Source organism: Callithrix jacchus, chromosome 9 (genome assembly GCF_049354715.1).
Source record: "Callithrix jacchus isolate 240 chromosome 9, calJac240_pri, whole genome shotgun sequence".
NCBI lineage: Eukaryota > Metazoa > Chordata > Mammalia > Primates > Cebidae > Callithrix > Callithrix jacchus.
Window position 1 is genome coordinate 114,621,022 of NC_133510.1, and position 15,303 is coordinate 114,636,324.

Sequence of the window (15,303 nt, forward strand, 5' to 3'; positions counted from 1 at the left end):
GGCTGGTCTCAAACTCCTGACCTCAAGTGATCTGCCTGCCTTGATCTCCCAAAGTGCTGAGATTACAGGTGTGAGCTACCATGCCCTGCCAGAACAGGTTTTAATCATTCATAAGCCGTTGCTATAGGGAGGGGGGCCCAGTGGGAACTGAGCACCACTTGGATTTGAGCAGAGGTGACAGGACGGGTGGTGGTAGGGATGGGGGCACAAGAGTCAGAAAGGGGAACTGTATAGACAGCAGGAAGGAGCGTGGTTGGTGTGACACTCATCTGGATTTGCTAACTGGCGCTTAGAGTTAGGCTCCTGGCCTGTCTTGGAGGCTGGAGGACAGGGTCCATTTTCAAAACCATTTGCTAGAACAAATAGTAACTTCTTTTGACAGCTTTGGGCTTTCTCAGGCAGGCAGGGTCATCCCAGAGATGTGGCCTTGAGCTGTTGGACACCATGTAACTGTTCAAGTCTTTTTATGGGGGTTTGGGAGTATGGACTTAAGCATTTGTGTTGAAAGTCTGCAGTTTTTCTAGGCCAAGGTTGAGGTCTAGTGGAGACGAGGGCTCAGGGAGGCTGGTGAGAGTGTGGTCAAGGAGAGAATTTTTTTTTTTTTTTTTTTGTGGGGGGAGGAAGGCAGGAAGGAAGGGAAGAAGGACGGTAGGGAGGAAGGAAGGGATGAAGGAAGGAAGGAAGGGAGGAAGCGGGGAGGGAGGGAGGGAGGGAGGGAAGGGAAGAAAGGAAATCAAGCAATGAAAGAGACATTGCCGACCTGGATCTAGAGGTTTACAAGTTGATTTCTTTTTTTTTGAGAGAAGGAAAGAAAAAAAAAAAAATAAGTAAAGGAGAGGAAGAAAGAGGAAGAGAAAGAGGGAGAGTAAATGGAAATATTGCTTTATTTTGAAAAAAATTGGGTATTAATAATGGCCAATCAATGTTTCATTTAAACTAATGGGTAGGTGTGATGTGGTATTGACAAGAATGTATATTTTGTGTATTTGAAGTGGAGAGCTCTATAAATATTTATTAAGTATACTTGTTCTGGATCTGAGTTTGAGTCCTTGATATCCTTATTAATTTTCTGTCTCATTGAATCTAAGTCTCCTATCTGGGTGTTAGGATCGTTAGCTCTTGTTGTTGCATTGATCCTTTTACCACTATATCTTTGTTGCTTTAAAATCTATTTTATCCGATACAAGAATTGCAACTCCTGCTTTTTATTTATTTATTATTTATTTTTGCTCTCCATTTGGTTGGTAAATCTTTCTCCATCCCTTTGTTTTGAGTCTTTGTGTATCCTTGAATGTGAAACAGGTCTGGATGTAACATGCCGTTGGGTTTTGGCTGTGTCTTTTGATTGGGAATTTAGTCAATTTAAATTTAGGGTTACTGCCATTTGATGTTGACTGGCTGTTTTATCCATTCGTTGGTGTAAATTCTTCTTTATGTTGGTGCTCTTTACTTTTTGGTGTATTTTTAGAAAGGCTAATACTGGTTGTTTCTTTCTGTGTGTAATGCTTCTTTCAGAAGCTCTTGTAAAGCAGGCCTGGTGGTAATAAAATCTCTGAGTACTTGCTTGTTCATAAAAGATTTTATTTTTCCTTCAGTTGTGAAGCTTAGTTTGGCTGGATATGAAATTCTGGGCTGAAGGTTCTGTTCTTTGAGGATGTTGAATATTGGCCCCCACTCTCTTCTGGCCTGTAGAGTTTCTGCCGAGAGATCTGCTGTAAGTCTGATAGGCTTGCCTTTGTGGGTTATCCGACCTTTCTCTCTGGCTGCCCTTAGTATCCTCTCCTTCGTTTCAACCCTGGTGAATCTAACGATTATGTGCCTTGGGGTTGCTCTTCTTGAGGAATATCTTTGTGGTGTTCTCTGTATTACCTGGGGTTGAATGTTGACCTGCTTTGCTAGTTTAGGAAAATTTTCCTGAATAATATCCTGAAGGGTATTTTCCAGCTTGGATTCATTCTCTCCGTTGCATTCAGGTACACCTATCAAACGTAAATTTGGTCTTTTCACATAGTCCCACATTTCTTGGAGACTTTGCTCATTCCTTTTTATCCTTTTTTCTCTAATCTTTTCTTCACGTTTTATTTCATTAAGTTGGACTTTGACCTCTGATATCCCTTCTTCTGCTTGAACAATTCGAGTGTTTAAACCTGTGCATACTTCTCGGAGTTCCTGTATTGTATTCTTCAGTTCCATTAATTCACTCATACTCCGCTCTAAGTTGTCTATTCTCAATAGGATTTCATCAAGCCTTTTGTCAAAGTTCCTAGTTTCTTTACGTTGGGCTACAACATGTTCTTTTAACTCACCGAAGTTTGTTATTATCCATTCCTTGAAGAGTGATTCTGTCATCAGGAGGCGCTCGTTCTCCATCAAGCCTTGTTCCATTGTTGATGTGGAACTGTGATCATCTTTAGAGGGAGAGGCGTTCTGACTTTGAGTATTCTCAGCTTTTTTACGCTGGTTTCTTCCCGTCATTGTAAATTTATCCTCCTCTCGTCTTTGAAATTACCAACTTTCAGATTAGGTCTCTTGAGTGGACGTCCAGGTTGTTAGTTCCCGGGGCCAGAGCAGCGGCGTTAAAACTGATGGTGCTTTTCTGCCCAGGATTCTCCTGTCGGTCTTCCTTCTTGTTTCCGTAGTAGGCGACTCTGCCTTCCCGGGGCTCCAAACCTCGGTCAGAAGGGGAACCGGTCCCGTTTACTCTGCTCCGAGAGCTGCCGTGCCGAGGTGCCGGCGGAACCGCTGCGCCGACCACGAGAGTCGCGCTGGCGACCCGTGTGTTTCCACCACTGGGGGATCTTCTGCTCCGTGAGCGACCAGACTTTGTCTGAAAGTGTGGCGTCCTCTAGTTCTCCGCGCCTTCCCTGAGAGCTGCAATCCCGGGATGTTAGCGATCGGCCATCTTGGATCGTTCTCCAAGGAGAGAATTTTTGTTAGGACTGTGGCTCTGGATTCAAATGGCCCAAATTCAAGTGGGTTTAAATCCTGGCTCTGTGACAGAGCAGCCGGGCAACCTTGGAAGTGTTCCTTCATCTTAGAGACTTAGATCTCTCATTTTATTTATTTAAAATTAGAGACGGAGGTCCCACTGTGTTGGCCAGACTGGGCTAGGATTATAAGCATGCGCCACCACATCCAGCTGAATTTCTCATTTGAAAAATGAATAGACCAGTCCTTGCCTCCCAGAATCACCTGAGGATTAAGTAGGATGACGTGTGGCAGCACACACCACCTGTTCATGTGTGGCTGGAATCAGGAGCAGGACCAGCTAAAGAGGAGGCGGCTGTGCTCTTGCTGGGGTGCAGGCCTGTGGGGCCTCATCTGGGCTGAAGACCAGCCTGGACCAGCTAAGATGCCATGCTTCTCACACTTAACTAGCAAAGAAATGCCCCTGAGATCAGGTTAAAATGCAGAGTGTGGTGCGGTGGGCCTGCCTTCCTAACACACTTGCAGGCCATGCTCCATGTGTTGGGGCCCACTTTGAGAAGCGAAGGTGAGGAGATGGGCTAGACTTCCCTCACCTGATCCCTAGGGAAAGGAGGATGAGTGGACACTGCCTGGCTAGAATCATAAGGGCTACTGGGTATTTGGTACATACTAGGTGCCAAGAATTATCTATCTATTATTATTTGCTTTGTTTTGTTTTGCTTTTTTGAGACAGAGTCTCACTCTGTAACACAGGCTAGAGTGCAGTGGCATGATCTCACTGCAGCCTCTGCCTCCCTGGTTTAAGCGATTCTTCTGCCTCAGCCTCCTGAGTAGTTGGAATTATAGGTGCGTGCCATCACGCCCAGCTAATTTTTATAATTTTAGTAGAGACAGTTTCACCATGTTGGCTGGTCTGGAACTCCTGACCTCCGGTGAACCACCTGCATCAGCCTCTTAAAGTGCTGGGATTACAGGCATGAACCACTGCGCCCGGCCAGTTATTTTGAACCCTATAACAATTGGCACATCCTTTTTTTTTTTTTGCCCCTGCTACAGATGAGACTGAGTGAGGTTCAAAGAGGTTGTGCAACTTGCTTAAGATCACACAGTGTGTCAGTGAATTCAAACCTAAATTCAGAAGATTCCAGAGCTCTTTCTACACCATGGCATGAAACATTAAGATCATCTCCTGAGAGGTGCTGGCCTCCTCACCCAGAAAGGAGGCAGCTGATGAGGCCCACATCACCAAGGAAAGTGTGCTGTGCCTCAAGAAGTGCATGAGTTTCTGATGCTTCCAGAATAATCTCCGGGATGCCCCCCCGCCCCCACTGCCTCTTAGTGGGTCAGGGTCCATTAGGGTGCATCCAACCTGTGGTTCTGGTTGCATGTGAGGTGTTGAGCCAGTTATGTGTCAGAGTGAGAGAGAGTGTGAGTGTATGTGTGTGTGTGTGTGTGTGTGTGTGTGTGTGTGTATGTGCAAATGAGGGCAGAGCTGGGGCTCATATTTTCCCTCCTACCTGTGAGGGCAGATGTCTTCCTGTTACGGGGCTTTGAATTACCCACCTAACATCATTGTTTGCAACAACAACAATGAAGAGCTTCCATAGACAGAGTAAATGTCCCAGAACAGGGACTAACAACAGCCAAACATCTAGAAACTCACCAGTCAGTGACCCTGAAGGAGACCTCTCAGTCACCAGCTTTGTTAGAGAGCAAGAGGAACTAGGTTTTTTTTTAAGCCTGTAAACTCATCAGTCGTGCCCTAACAATGAAATGTTTCAGAGTAGTCGAAAGCTAAGAATTTGCACACCTCAGAGGAAGTGATGTGGTTTGAGGTGTTTCCCTGGAAGGTCTCAGCACTATGAGAATATGCCTGTGCTTCTGCCAGCCCCATTCCTGCCAGTGAGCCCACAGACAAGGGGCAATGAAGAACCAGGAAACAGATGGAAAGAAACGTGGAAGAGAGGAAGCGCTCAGAGATACTGTCAGGGAGAAATCTAGGTTGAGAGTTATGTTTTAGTTTATGCTTTGGAGAGACTGAGCCACAAGGAGCCATAATTATATTAGGGTTTCAGCACATCCAGGTGATCTTGGGCTGCAATATTTGGTTGAGGACCATGTGAAAGCAGCTGAGGCTGGGTGCGGTGGTTCACACCTGTAATCCCAGCATTTTGGGAGGCCAAGGCAGGTGGATCACTTGAGGCCAAGAGTTTGAGACCAGCCTGGCTAACATGGCGAAACCTTGTCTCCACTGAAAATACAAAAATTAGCTAGATGTGGTGGTGGATGCTTGTAACCCCAGCTACTCAGGAGGCTGCGGCAGGAGAATCACTTGAACCCAGAAGGCACAAGTTGCAGTGAATCGAGATGGTACCACTGCACTCCAGCCTGGGTGACAGAGAGGCTCCGTCAAAAAAAAAAAAAGGAGCTAAGGAAGGCTACTGTGGTCAGGGAAGACTTCCCCAGAAGATGGGACTTGGGCTGGATCTCAATAGGGAAGATTTCCTTAAGGAAAGAGGGCAGGATGTGTGTGGGAAGAGGTGCACCAACAGTAGGGCACCAGAAATGAGAGAGCTGCTGGATAGGGTTACAGTGAGCACCACAGACGAGCAAACCAGAATAAATGAACCTGCGGACCAGCGTGTCCTGCACCGAGACACACACCACGAACACCAGCAGGGATGAAGCACGTTGCTGCATGTGGTATCAATGTATGTGAACATGGATAAGTCAGCTCATTTTCTCCTCCCCTCTCCACACCAAGCTTACTGCTGCTCCTGACTTCCCCATTTTGGGAAACAGCACATGGTAGGAACCTCAACACCCCCCTCCACTCCTCCCTCGCCCTCATCTCCACACAGCTACCTGTCAATTCCACCTTCACACTCTCTCTGCCAACCGGGCCCTCCTCATCTCTCTGCCTCCAGCCTGCCTCCCCTCTGAAACTCAGTTTCCATGCTGTTCCCAAAGGAATCCCTTGAAGGCACATATGCAACCTCATGACTTCCAGGCTGAAAGATCTTGGTTAAGAGAAATATTAAGAGAAGTATAAGCTATTAAGTAGCTATTAAGTAGAAGCTTGGTTAAGAGAAGTATAAGCTATTAAGTCTTAGGAGAAGGCCGAGCGTGGTGGCACATGCCGGTAGTCTCAGTATTTTGGGAGACCAAGGCAGGCTGACTGCTTGAGCCCAGGTTCAAGTTCACGACCAGTGTGGGCAACATAGAGACCCCATCTCTACCAAAAAAAAAAAAATTAGCAGGTGTATTAGCCCATTTTCATGCTGCTGATAAAGACATACCTGAGACTGGGCAATTTACAAAAGAAAGAGGTTTAGGCCGGGCACAGTGTCTCATGCCTGTAATCCTAGCACTTTGGGAGGCTGAAGTGGGCTGATTACCTTAGGTCAGGAGTTCAAGACCAGCCTGGCCAACATGGTGAAACCCTTTCTCTACTAAAAATATAAAAATTAGCAGGGCGTGGTGGCACATGTCTGTAATCCTAGTTACTTGGGAGGCTGAGACAGGAGAATCGCTTGAACCTGAGAGGCAGAGGTTGCAGTGAAGCAAGATGTCACCACTGCCTTCCAGCCTGAGTGGCAAAGGGAGACTGTCTCAGACAAAAAAAAAAAAAAAAGTTTAATGTATGTATAGTTCTACATAGCTGGGGAGGCCTCACAGTCATGGTGGAAGGCAAGAAGGAACAAGTCACATCTTACATGGATGGCCGCAGGCAAAAAAGAGCTTGTTCAAGGAAACTCCTGTTTTTAAATCTATCAGATCTCATGAGACTCATTCACTATCACAAGAACAGTACAGGAAAGACCTGCCCCCATAATTCAGTCACCTCCCACTGGGTTCCTCCCAGGCACATGGTAATTGTGGGAGTTACAATTCTAGGTGAAATTTGGGTGGGGACACAGCCAAACCTTATCAATCTGGCATGGTGGTGTGCACCTATAGTCCCAGCTACTCAGGAGGCTGAGGTGGGAGGTTCACTTGAGGTGGGAGTTCTAGGCTGCAGTGAGCCATGATTGTCTGGGCAACAGAGCCAGACCCTGGTCTTGAGGGAAAAAAACAAAAAGACTTTGGAGAAAGCTACAGTGATTAAAACAGTGTCATTCTGGCACACAAATAGATCAGTGAAACAGAATATACTGTAGTTCAGAAATCAGAGTCCCACAAAGACAGGAGCCTGGGTCCCTGAGTTCCCAGGCGGAAGAGAATTCCAGGAGTCCCCACCTGTTGGAAGCAACATGAGCAGGGACTTTATTTCATTTGCACTGGAATTCTGGGGCATGTCTCTTACAGAGAGTAATTATATTACAGCTCTGCTGTAATACCCATTTGGCATTGTATTAGCCCTTGAAAGCAAAGCAAAGCAAAACACACACTCTGCATCCCTTCTCTGGCCCTAGAATCCACACTTGGGCTTAGTCATTGTAACTGGGCTTTAGCCAACCTCTCTGGCCTCAGCTCCAGGGGCTCCAGCCACAAACAGCTCCCTGGACACTCGTTGCCTAGATGTGCCCCTTTTCTGTAATTCTCTGTTGTCTAAACATATCTCTCCTGGCACAGCTCAGCTCCTCTTACCCCTCCGACTTCTGCTGACATTTATCTGGCTGAAATGCACACAATTGACCGGGTATCCACCTCCCTTCCCAGACAATGTCCTCTGTTCCTTCCTGCATGCCCAGGGCCCAACCCCATGATGTCCCTGGCAAAATCCTTACATCCACTGGAGAAGAGTTAAGAAGCAAATCATGCAAGTCATCCTGTTCTAAGCTCCAAATCACTGCTTCCAAGACCCTCCCTGCCCTGGCCCTGGCCGCCTCTCACCCCTCTTTCTCCCCTTGTTCACTGGGCTCCATTCTTTCCTTCTTTCCATTTCCCTAACACGTGCCACGTGGTCCCATATCCCGCCCTTTGCCCTTGCTGTTTCCCTGACCACGGTGCTTATAAAATCAGGGCCCTCTGCCCCACCCATGCCACCCTATTCATCTCCTTCACCTCCGAAATCATCTCGCCTTTGGGTTTACGGCTGGTCTCTTCGCTTGGACCATCAGCCAGGGAGGTCAGGATAGCCCGGGCTCGGGCCTATTCACATTGGGGTCAAAGGCACGCATACATTGGGGGCTCAACCAAGGCGAGCTCTGTTCGAGGTGCCGGGTCCTTCTGCATCCGCGGAGCGCATTGGCGGGCGCGGAGGCGTCGCGCGAGGCGGAAGGCAGCCACCCACTCCCCCGGCGGAAGGCAGCCACCCACTCCCCCGGCTCCTCGGCGCGCCCCAGCCGGAGGGTGGGGAAGTGGGGAAGGGCGGCCCCGCCCCCTCATTCCCATTGGCGGCCGCGCGGGGTGGGAACGGGGTTGGCGCAGTACCCCTGCGCCCCTAGTCCGGCAGTCTGTCCGCTCGCCGTCCTCTCGCCCGCCGCGATGCTGCGCGCCGCCGCCCGCCTCGGGCCTCGCCTGGGCCACCGCCTCTTGTCCGCCGCTGCCACCCAGGCTGTGCCCGCCCCCAACCAGCAGCCCGAGGTGTTCTGCAACCAGGTGAGCCCCCCAACTCGGCCCGCGCTTTGTTCTCCGGTCCGAGTCCCCGCAGGCCCCTAGAAAGGCCCCGCGCCACCGTGGGCCTCAGTTTACCCATCTGGGACTCGAGGGGTTTGCAGAGGCTGACTTGGAAGCACACCTGCCCCTTCCTCTTCTGCGAGCATTTTTGCCTTTTCGCCGCCTCTGACAGTCCCCGTCCCATTTCCTTGTAACTTGAGCCCCTTCTCCGTCTTCGCCCAGCGTCTTCGCTCTTTTCCAGAGCCAACTCTCCGGGTTCCGTTCCCCCCACAGTCCTTGGCTTCCGGCCCTCTTCCGGTCTGCGTAGGGTCCCCACCATTACCCACTCGGAAGACGCGGGCAAGTCCCTTTTTACAGGAACTTTTCTGTCTTTTCCTTAGTCACCTTTTTTGCCCCAACTCATGCCCTCATCCAAGGAGTTCAGCAGGAAAAACCAAGCAAGAGGTGATTTGCAGCCAAGGTTCTCCACTTCACCACGGGAGAGGCCACGCCAGTGGGCGCTCGGCTGCTTCCATTGCTGGCAGTGGGGAAGCCTGGAGGACCTTCGACCCCTGGGCGCCGGCTTCCAATACAGGCTCTCTTCGACCAAACCAAGGAGGAGCTTCCCAGGATAAAACCGACTCCCTTGGTCCATTTATTTCTTGCTCAGTCAGTAATACTTTGGAATATTTTTTCTTTTGCTCTTTGAGTTTGGGTAAAGTGCTAGACTTCACAGAGGCTGAAATTGGTTATGAGTTTGTTTTGTTTGTGCCAGTGCAAGTTGGCTGCCTTCTCTGACTTCAGCTTTTTCTCCTATAAAATGGAAAGGGGCTCAGAAGGTGAGGTTCGCACAGGCCCTCATCAACCAGTCACTTCATAGTTAGTCCCAGCTTCTGTCCTCTCTGCACAGCCTTTGTACCCGGCACTGTTCTAAGCATCTACCTGTTTTGCAGTTTAATGTAATTCTTATAACAGCCTCGGGAGGCAGGGACTGTAATTCTCCATTTTATGGATGAAGAGACTGAGTCACAAAGAGGTTTAGTGACTCAACTGAAGACCAAAGTCAGTGGCACAGTTGGGGTTCACAGCTGAACTTCTAGGAGTAAGCCCCTAACCAGAACATACATGGTATGTCGTGACTTTGGGTGGAAACAAAGGGACCACCAATCCTCTGGGACTATTGCTGATTTGGGATATTGTAGAGTCTGCTCCTAGCCAGCTGCTTTCAACAGCATACCTGCTGGTCTGGTCCCTAATGTGGCTGCAAATCTGCACATGGGTGATGGGTAAAGGCACATGCGTGTGATTTTAGGGGATGTTACAAAGGTCATTTGCAAGGGAATTTTTTAAAGGATAAAATAAAATGTCTTTTGCATAACATAAGCTAAAAGGGCAGCAGCAGTGGCTCCCTTGGCAGCCTGTGCCACTGAGGAGTTCATGCTTGGAAGACTTGAACATCAAAAGATCTAGCAGAGGCCAGGCACAGTAGCTCATGTCTGTAAATCCCAGCATTTTGGGAGGCCGAGGCGGGATGATTCCTTGAGTCTAGGACTTCGAGACCAGCCTGGGCATAGCAAGACCCTGTCTATAGTCTCTACTAAAAAATTATTCAGATGTGGTGGCACATGCCGATAGTCCCAGCTATCTGGGAGTCTGAGGTGGGAGAATCACTTGAGCCTAGGAGTTTGGGGCTGCAGTGAGCTGTGATTAGGCCACTACACTCTCTTTTGAGCAACAGAGTGAGACCCTGTCTCAGAAATGTCCTCAAGGGACAGCCATCACACTGTGAACCCTTCTGGCCACGGGATCTGATTTCGATCTTTGTCCTTCATCACATGCAGGTGAGGCAGCTGGGTCCAAATGTGCACCCAGACCCATGGGTAAGACGTCCTGTTCTCAGCTGGGCGTGGTGGCTCATGCCTGTAATCCCAGCACTTTGGGAGGACGAGGCGGGCGAATCACAAGGTCAGGAGATCAAGACGATCCTGGCTAACAAGGTGAAACCCCGTCTTTAAAAAAATAAAAATAAGACGTCTTCTCCAGATTTCACCTGTAGGTGTAGGCTGGAGGGGCCGAGTCAATTCCCCAATGGCTGCTTGTCTTTATCAGACTTTGCTTTTCTTTCCCAAGTCAGAGTCTCACTGTGTCACCCAGAGCTGGAGTGCAGTGGTGAGATCTTGGTTCACTGTAACCTCTGCCTCCTGGGTTCAAGCAATTCTCCTGCCTCAGTCTCCCAAGTAGATGGGATTACAGGCGCCCGCCACCACGCCCAGCTAATTTTTGTATTTTTAGTAGAGATGGGGTTTCACCATGTTGGTCAGGCTGGTGGCGAACTCCTGACCTTGTGATCTGCCTGCCTCAGCCTCCCAAAGTACTGGGATTACAGGCATGAGCCACTGCGCCCAATCTTCTTTATCATATTTTTTGGTATCATTAAAGTAACTTATGGTCACTGTATAAAAATGCAGAGGACTGACTTAGAACACTCTAGACAGAGTCAGTCAAGGTGGTTAATGCCTGTTCACACTTTGGGATGCCAAGGTGGGAAGATTGCTTGAGGTTAGATGTAAGGCTGCAGTGAGCTATGATTGCACCACTGCACTCCAGCCTGGGCAACTGGACAAGAACCCATCTCTTAAAAAAATAATAAATAAATCTCTCTGGATACCCCATTGTACTCCTTCCAAGAGCACTGTGAACCAATGGATATGTCTCTTGTAGACATGTTGTTTGCATTTACAAGTGCCTACAGAGAGAGACAGAGAGAGAGAGAAAGAGAATGCAAGCACAGTATAATTTTTTTTTTTTTTTTTTTTTGAGACACGAGTTTCACTCTTGTTGCCCAGGTGGAAGTGCAATGGCACAATCTCAGATCAGTACAACCTCCGCCTCCTGGGTTCAAGAGATTCTCCTGCCTCAGCTTTCCAAGTAGCTGGGATTATAGGCATGCACCACCACCACACCTAGTTAATGTTGTATTTTTAGTAGAGATGGGGTTTCTCCATGTTGGTCAGGCTGTTCTCGAACTCCCGACCTCAGGTGATCTGCATGCCTTGGCCTCCAAAAGTGCTGGGATTACAGGCATGAGCCACTGCGCCCAGCCAGATTTTTTTTTTTTTTAACATAAATGAGATGCAACAATTTATTTTTATTTTTATTTATTTTTAAGACAGAGTTTCGCTCTTGTTACCCAGGCTGGAGTGCAATGGCGCGATCTTGGCTCACCACAACCTCTGCCTCCTGGGTTCAGGCAATTCTCCTGCCTCAGCTTCCTGAGTAGCTGGGATTACAGGCACGCGCCACCATGCCCAGCTAATTTTTTTTTTTGTATTTTTAGTAGAGACCGGGGTTTCACCATGTTGACCAGGATGGTCTCGATCTCTTGACCTTGTGATCCACCCACCTCGGCCTCCCAAAGTGCTGGGATTACAGGCATGAGCCACCGTGCCTGGCAAGATGCAACAATTTAAATTCTGAAGCTCCTCTTCTCACTGAACAGTGTACCTGGGTTATCATTCTGAGTACATTTAGATATTTTAAAATCCTTTCCAGGGACTGCACAGTATTCTACTCTGGCAGCACTGTGCTGGAACCTACCCTCTTAGAGCCCCCTGGGCTGTGTGCAGCTTGTCCTTATTTTTGACTCAGCTGGCAGGAGCTCCAGGGCCTCTTACTTGGGGACCTGGGTGCAAACTATTAATATATCATACACCTGGACATTTCCCTGGGGTACAGAGGTTCCTTGAAGTTCAGTAAACTGTTCTGGAGTCAATCTCACAAAAGCAGCTTACTAGACTGGCTTTGAAGATGCTTCCTCAGACACTGGGTCTTCTCTCCCAAGAGCATGTTTTTAATCAGAGAACACAAATGGCCATTCAGTACTTCCTGCCCACCCAGAATCTGTGGGACATACTTGAGTTTCAGATGACGGGGCTATAATAATGTTTGTGTTCCTGAGGTCCAGTTGAGTTGAGAATGTACATGTTGTGGACACTACTGTGTACATGTATGTCTCCCCTGCTTCCGTAATCATGATTATCCATCACCTGTTATCTATCAGGCCCTCTGCTGAGGACTTGTACCAGCATTTCACCCCTCATCCTACCCACAACTCTATAAGTCAGCTATTATTGCCATCCCATCTTTCGAGTGAGGAAACTGAGTCTCAGGGAGGTCAAGTTCAGATAAAGTATAACTAAGGGCATGTGTCTGAAAGTTGGGCAGGGTTAAATTTGAAGCTTTCAGACTTACAGCTTAATGTGAACTTGACCTCCCTGACTAATGATCAGATAATAAGAAGGTATTCATAAACATTTAGTATTGTTCACTTTTGCATTCCTGGCACCTAGCACCTTGGCAGAGGATCACAGTTGGGTAAATATTTATTGAATGATGAATGGTTGCCATTTATGAAACCATGTTTTTTTTTTTTTTTTGAGATGGAGTTTCGCTCTTATTACCCAGGCTGGAGTGCAATGTCTCGAGAGAGGCTCACCGCAACCTCTGCCTCCTGGGTTCAAGGAATTCTCCTGCCCCAGCCTCCCGAGTAGCTGGGACTACAGGCGTGTGCCACCATGCCCAGTTAATTTTTGTACTTTTAGTAGAGACGGGGTTTCACCATGTTGACCAGGATGGTCTCCATCTCTTGACCTCGTGATCCACCCGTCTTGGCCTCCCAAAGTGCTGGGATTATGCCACTGCGCCTGGCCTATGAAACCACGTTTACAGTTTTGTGCTCCAGAAGTGAGGAAAGGGGTTGCTTAATGGGAACCCAGTATTTCTATTCAAAAGGGCCTTATTGCAAATACTTTGGGAGTTTTTATTAATGGGAACTTGGGGACGTGCAGGGGGTGATGAAATTGGCCCAGGGGAAGTTCATCACAGCAAGACGGAGGTTGCCAGACCATAAGTTGAACAACAAATTGAAACTGCACCTGCCTGGCAGTCCAGAGTAGAATCAAACTTCCCATCATGGAAGTGGTGAGAAAAGGCCCCGGTGTGGAGGAGTGGGGAGGAGGGTTGGCGGCCATCTTCCTGGGTTAGTTCCGGGTGGGGAGTGTCCCCAGCAAACCTGGGGAGACAGCTGCCCTTCGTCTTAATCCCCAGCTAACCCAGGGTTCTGGATGTGTGGGGAAGAGGGAATGTGTGTGGCATTCCATGTTTGTCTTGAATTTTACTCCCTGGGATCTTGCAATACAAGCCATGGCATCTGCTTTCCACCGGATTTAATTACCTAACTGCAGATTAGTAAGTGAAAAAGCACCTGCTGTCAGGATCATCCTGGGCTGCAAAACCACAGCTTTAGCTCACTCACTCTTTGGGCAAATATGGTGTTTCAGGGATGGGGATTTCCTAGGAAACATGCCCAGTTCTTTCATGCATCAAAGCTTGAAGTGAAATCTTACAAGAATGTGTTCTGCCTTCTTAAATCACAGCTACTGAATACAATTTAGCCTCTCATTGGAGACCCTGGGCAGATGATGACTGCCCATTGTCATGGGGTCTGGGGGTGATTGCCAGAATTTCATTCCCTCCTGGCTTTGGTCTGGCCACCACCCACAAGGTCCAGCTGTCCTGCTCTGGGCACTGACCCTGCTCCAGCTTCTGAGCCCCTTGGCCACCACCATTACTACCAAGTCTCTGCCTGGCATGGAGAACAAGATATCCAAGGTGAAGAGGGATCCTGTTACCCTCTAACTTAGTAGTTCTCATTTCTGCACAGTAATCTGCCCCACGTTTTCAAAAATGCACGTGAAAGAATGTTTGCCACAGCTGTTGCTGGAATGGCGATCACTTGTCTTAAAAGTGCATTTGTAGGAAATGGTTAAATAAACCATGGCCTGATCGCTTGTGGAATAATGTACAAGAGAAACTGTAACCGAGCAAAGCAAGTTAGTAAATAGCAAGTCTATTACCCCCTCTTAGAAACGACATGACCATGTCAGTCCAGGTCCCCCTGGTCTCCTGGGTCCTTCCAGCACCAAGTGCAGATTCTGGCACACAGTGGGTATAGAATCCCGCTCTCCCCTCACCCACACTCTGCAGCCACATCAGCTCATTCACTTCCTCCTTTCCCCAGGCTCTTCCCAGCATTCACCCTTCCTGTCCCTGCTTAATGGCACCATCTGACCCCTCAGCTGGCCAATCCTCTTTCCACTTCTTACTTGCTTGGTTTTGCTTGTTAACTACGCCCTCTCCTCACAAGAACTTCAGCTCCCAGGAGCCAGGACTTGGCTCTTGGACTCAGTGCTGGCGTGGCCAGGGCTGTCAGTGAAAGCTTATGGAATGCGTGGGTGAATGAATCCAACTTTTACAAAATAAAGTGAGGCGTATTTATTAAAATATGTAGGAATTTGAATATTTTGATGGAAAATCTTTTTTCTTTCTGAGATGGAGTCTCACTGCGTCACCCAGGCTGGAGTGCAGTGGCGTGATCTCGGTTCACTGCAACCTTTGCCTCCTGGGTTCAAGCAATTCTCTGCCTCAGCCTCTAAAGTAGCTGGGATTACAGGCACATGCCACCACACCTAGCTAATTTTGTATTTTTAGTAGAGACAGGGTTTCACGATCTTGGTCAGGCTGGTCTTGAACTCCTGACCTCATGATCCACCTGCCTCGGCCTCCCAAAGTTCTGGGATTACAGGAGTGAGCCACCATGCCCAGCCTTGATGGAAAATCTTTATGTGTTTTGCCAACAGTCTAGATTGAGAGTGTCAACTCCAGACATCACTCTGCTTTTATAAACTATAAAGAGGAAGTGGGAGCTAAGACAGCTCTCCACAAGAGTGCCCTGGTTAAGTGTGTTATGTAAATTGATCTTTGGGTTTCGGGCCA

General features: G+C 48.3%; 1 protein-coding gene across 1 annotated transcript in view; it reads left to right on the forward strand.

The window, feature by feature from the left end:
• The first annotated feature begins 8,324 nt into the window (after positions 1-8,324).
• Positions 8,325-15,303, forward strand: part of ALDH2 (aldehyde dehydrogenase 2 family member) — a 40,500-nt gene continuing 33,521 nt past the window's right edge. Inside the window, exon 1 of the mRNA XM_035257660.3 lies at positions 8,325-8,472. Coding sequence (XP_035113551.1) covers positions 8,359-8,472 — 114 coding nt within the window. The 5' untranslated portion in view covers positions 8,325-8,358. The remainder of the gene's footprint in view (positions 8,473-15,303) is intronic.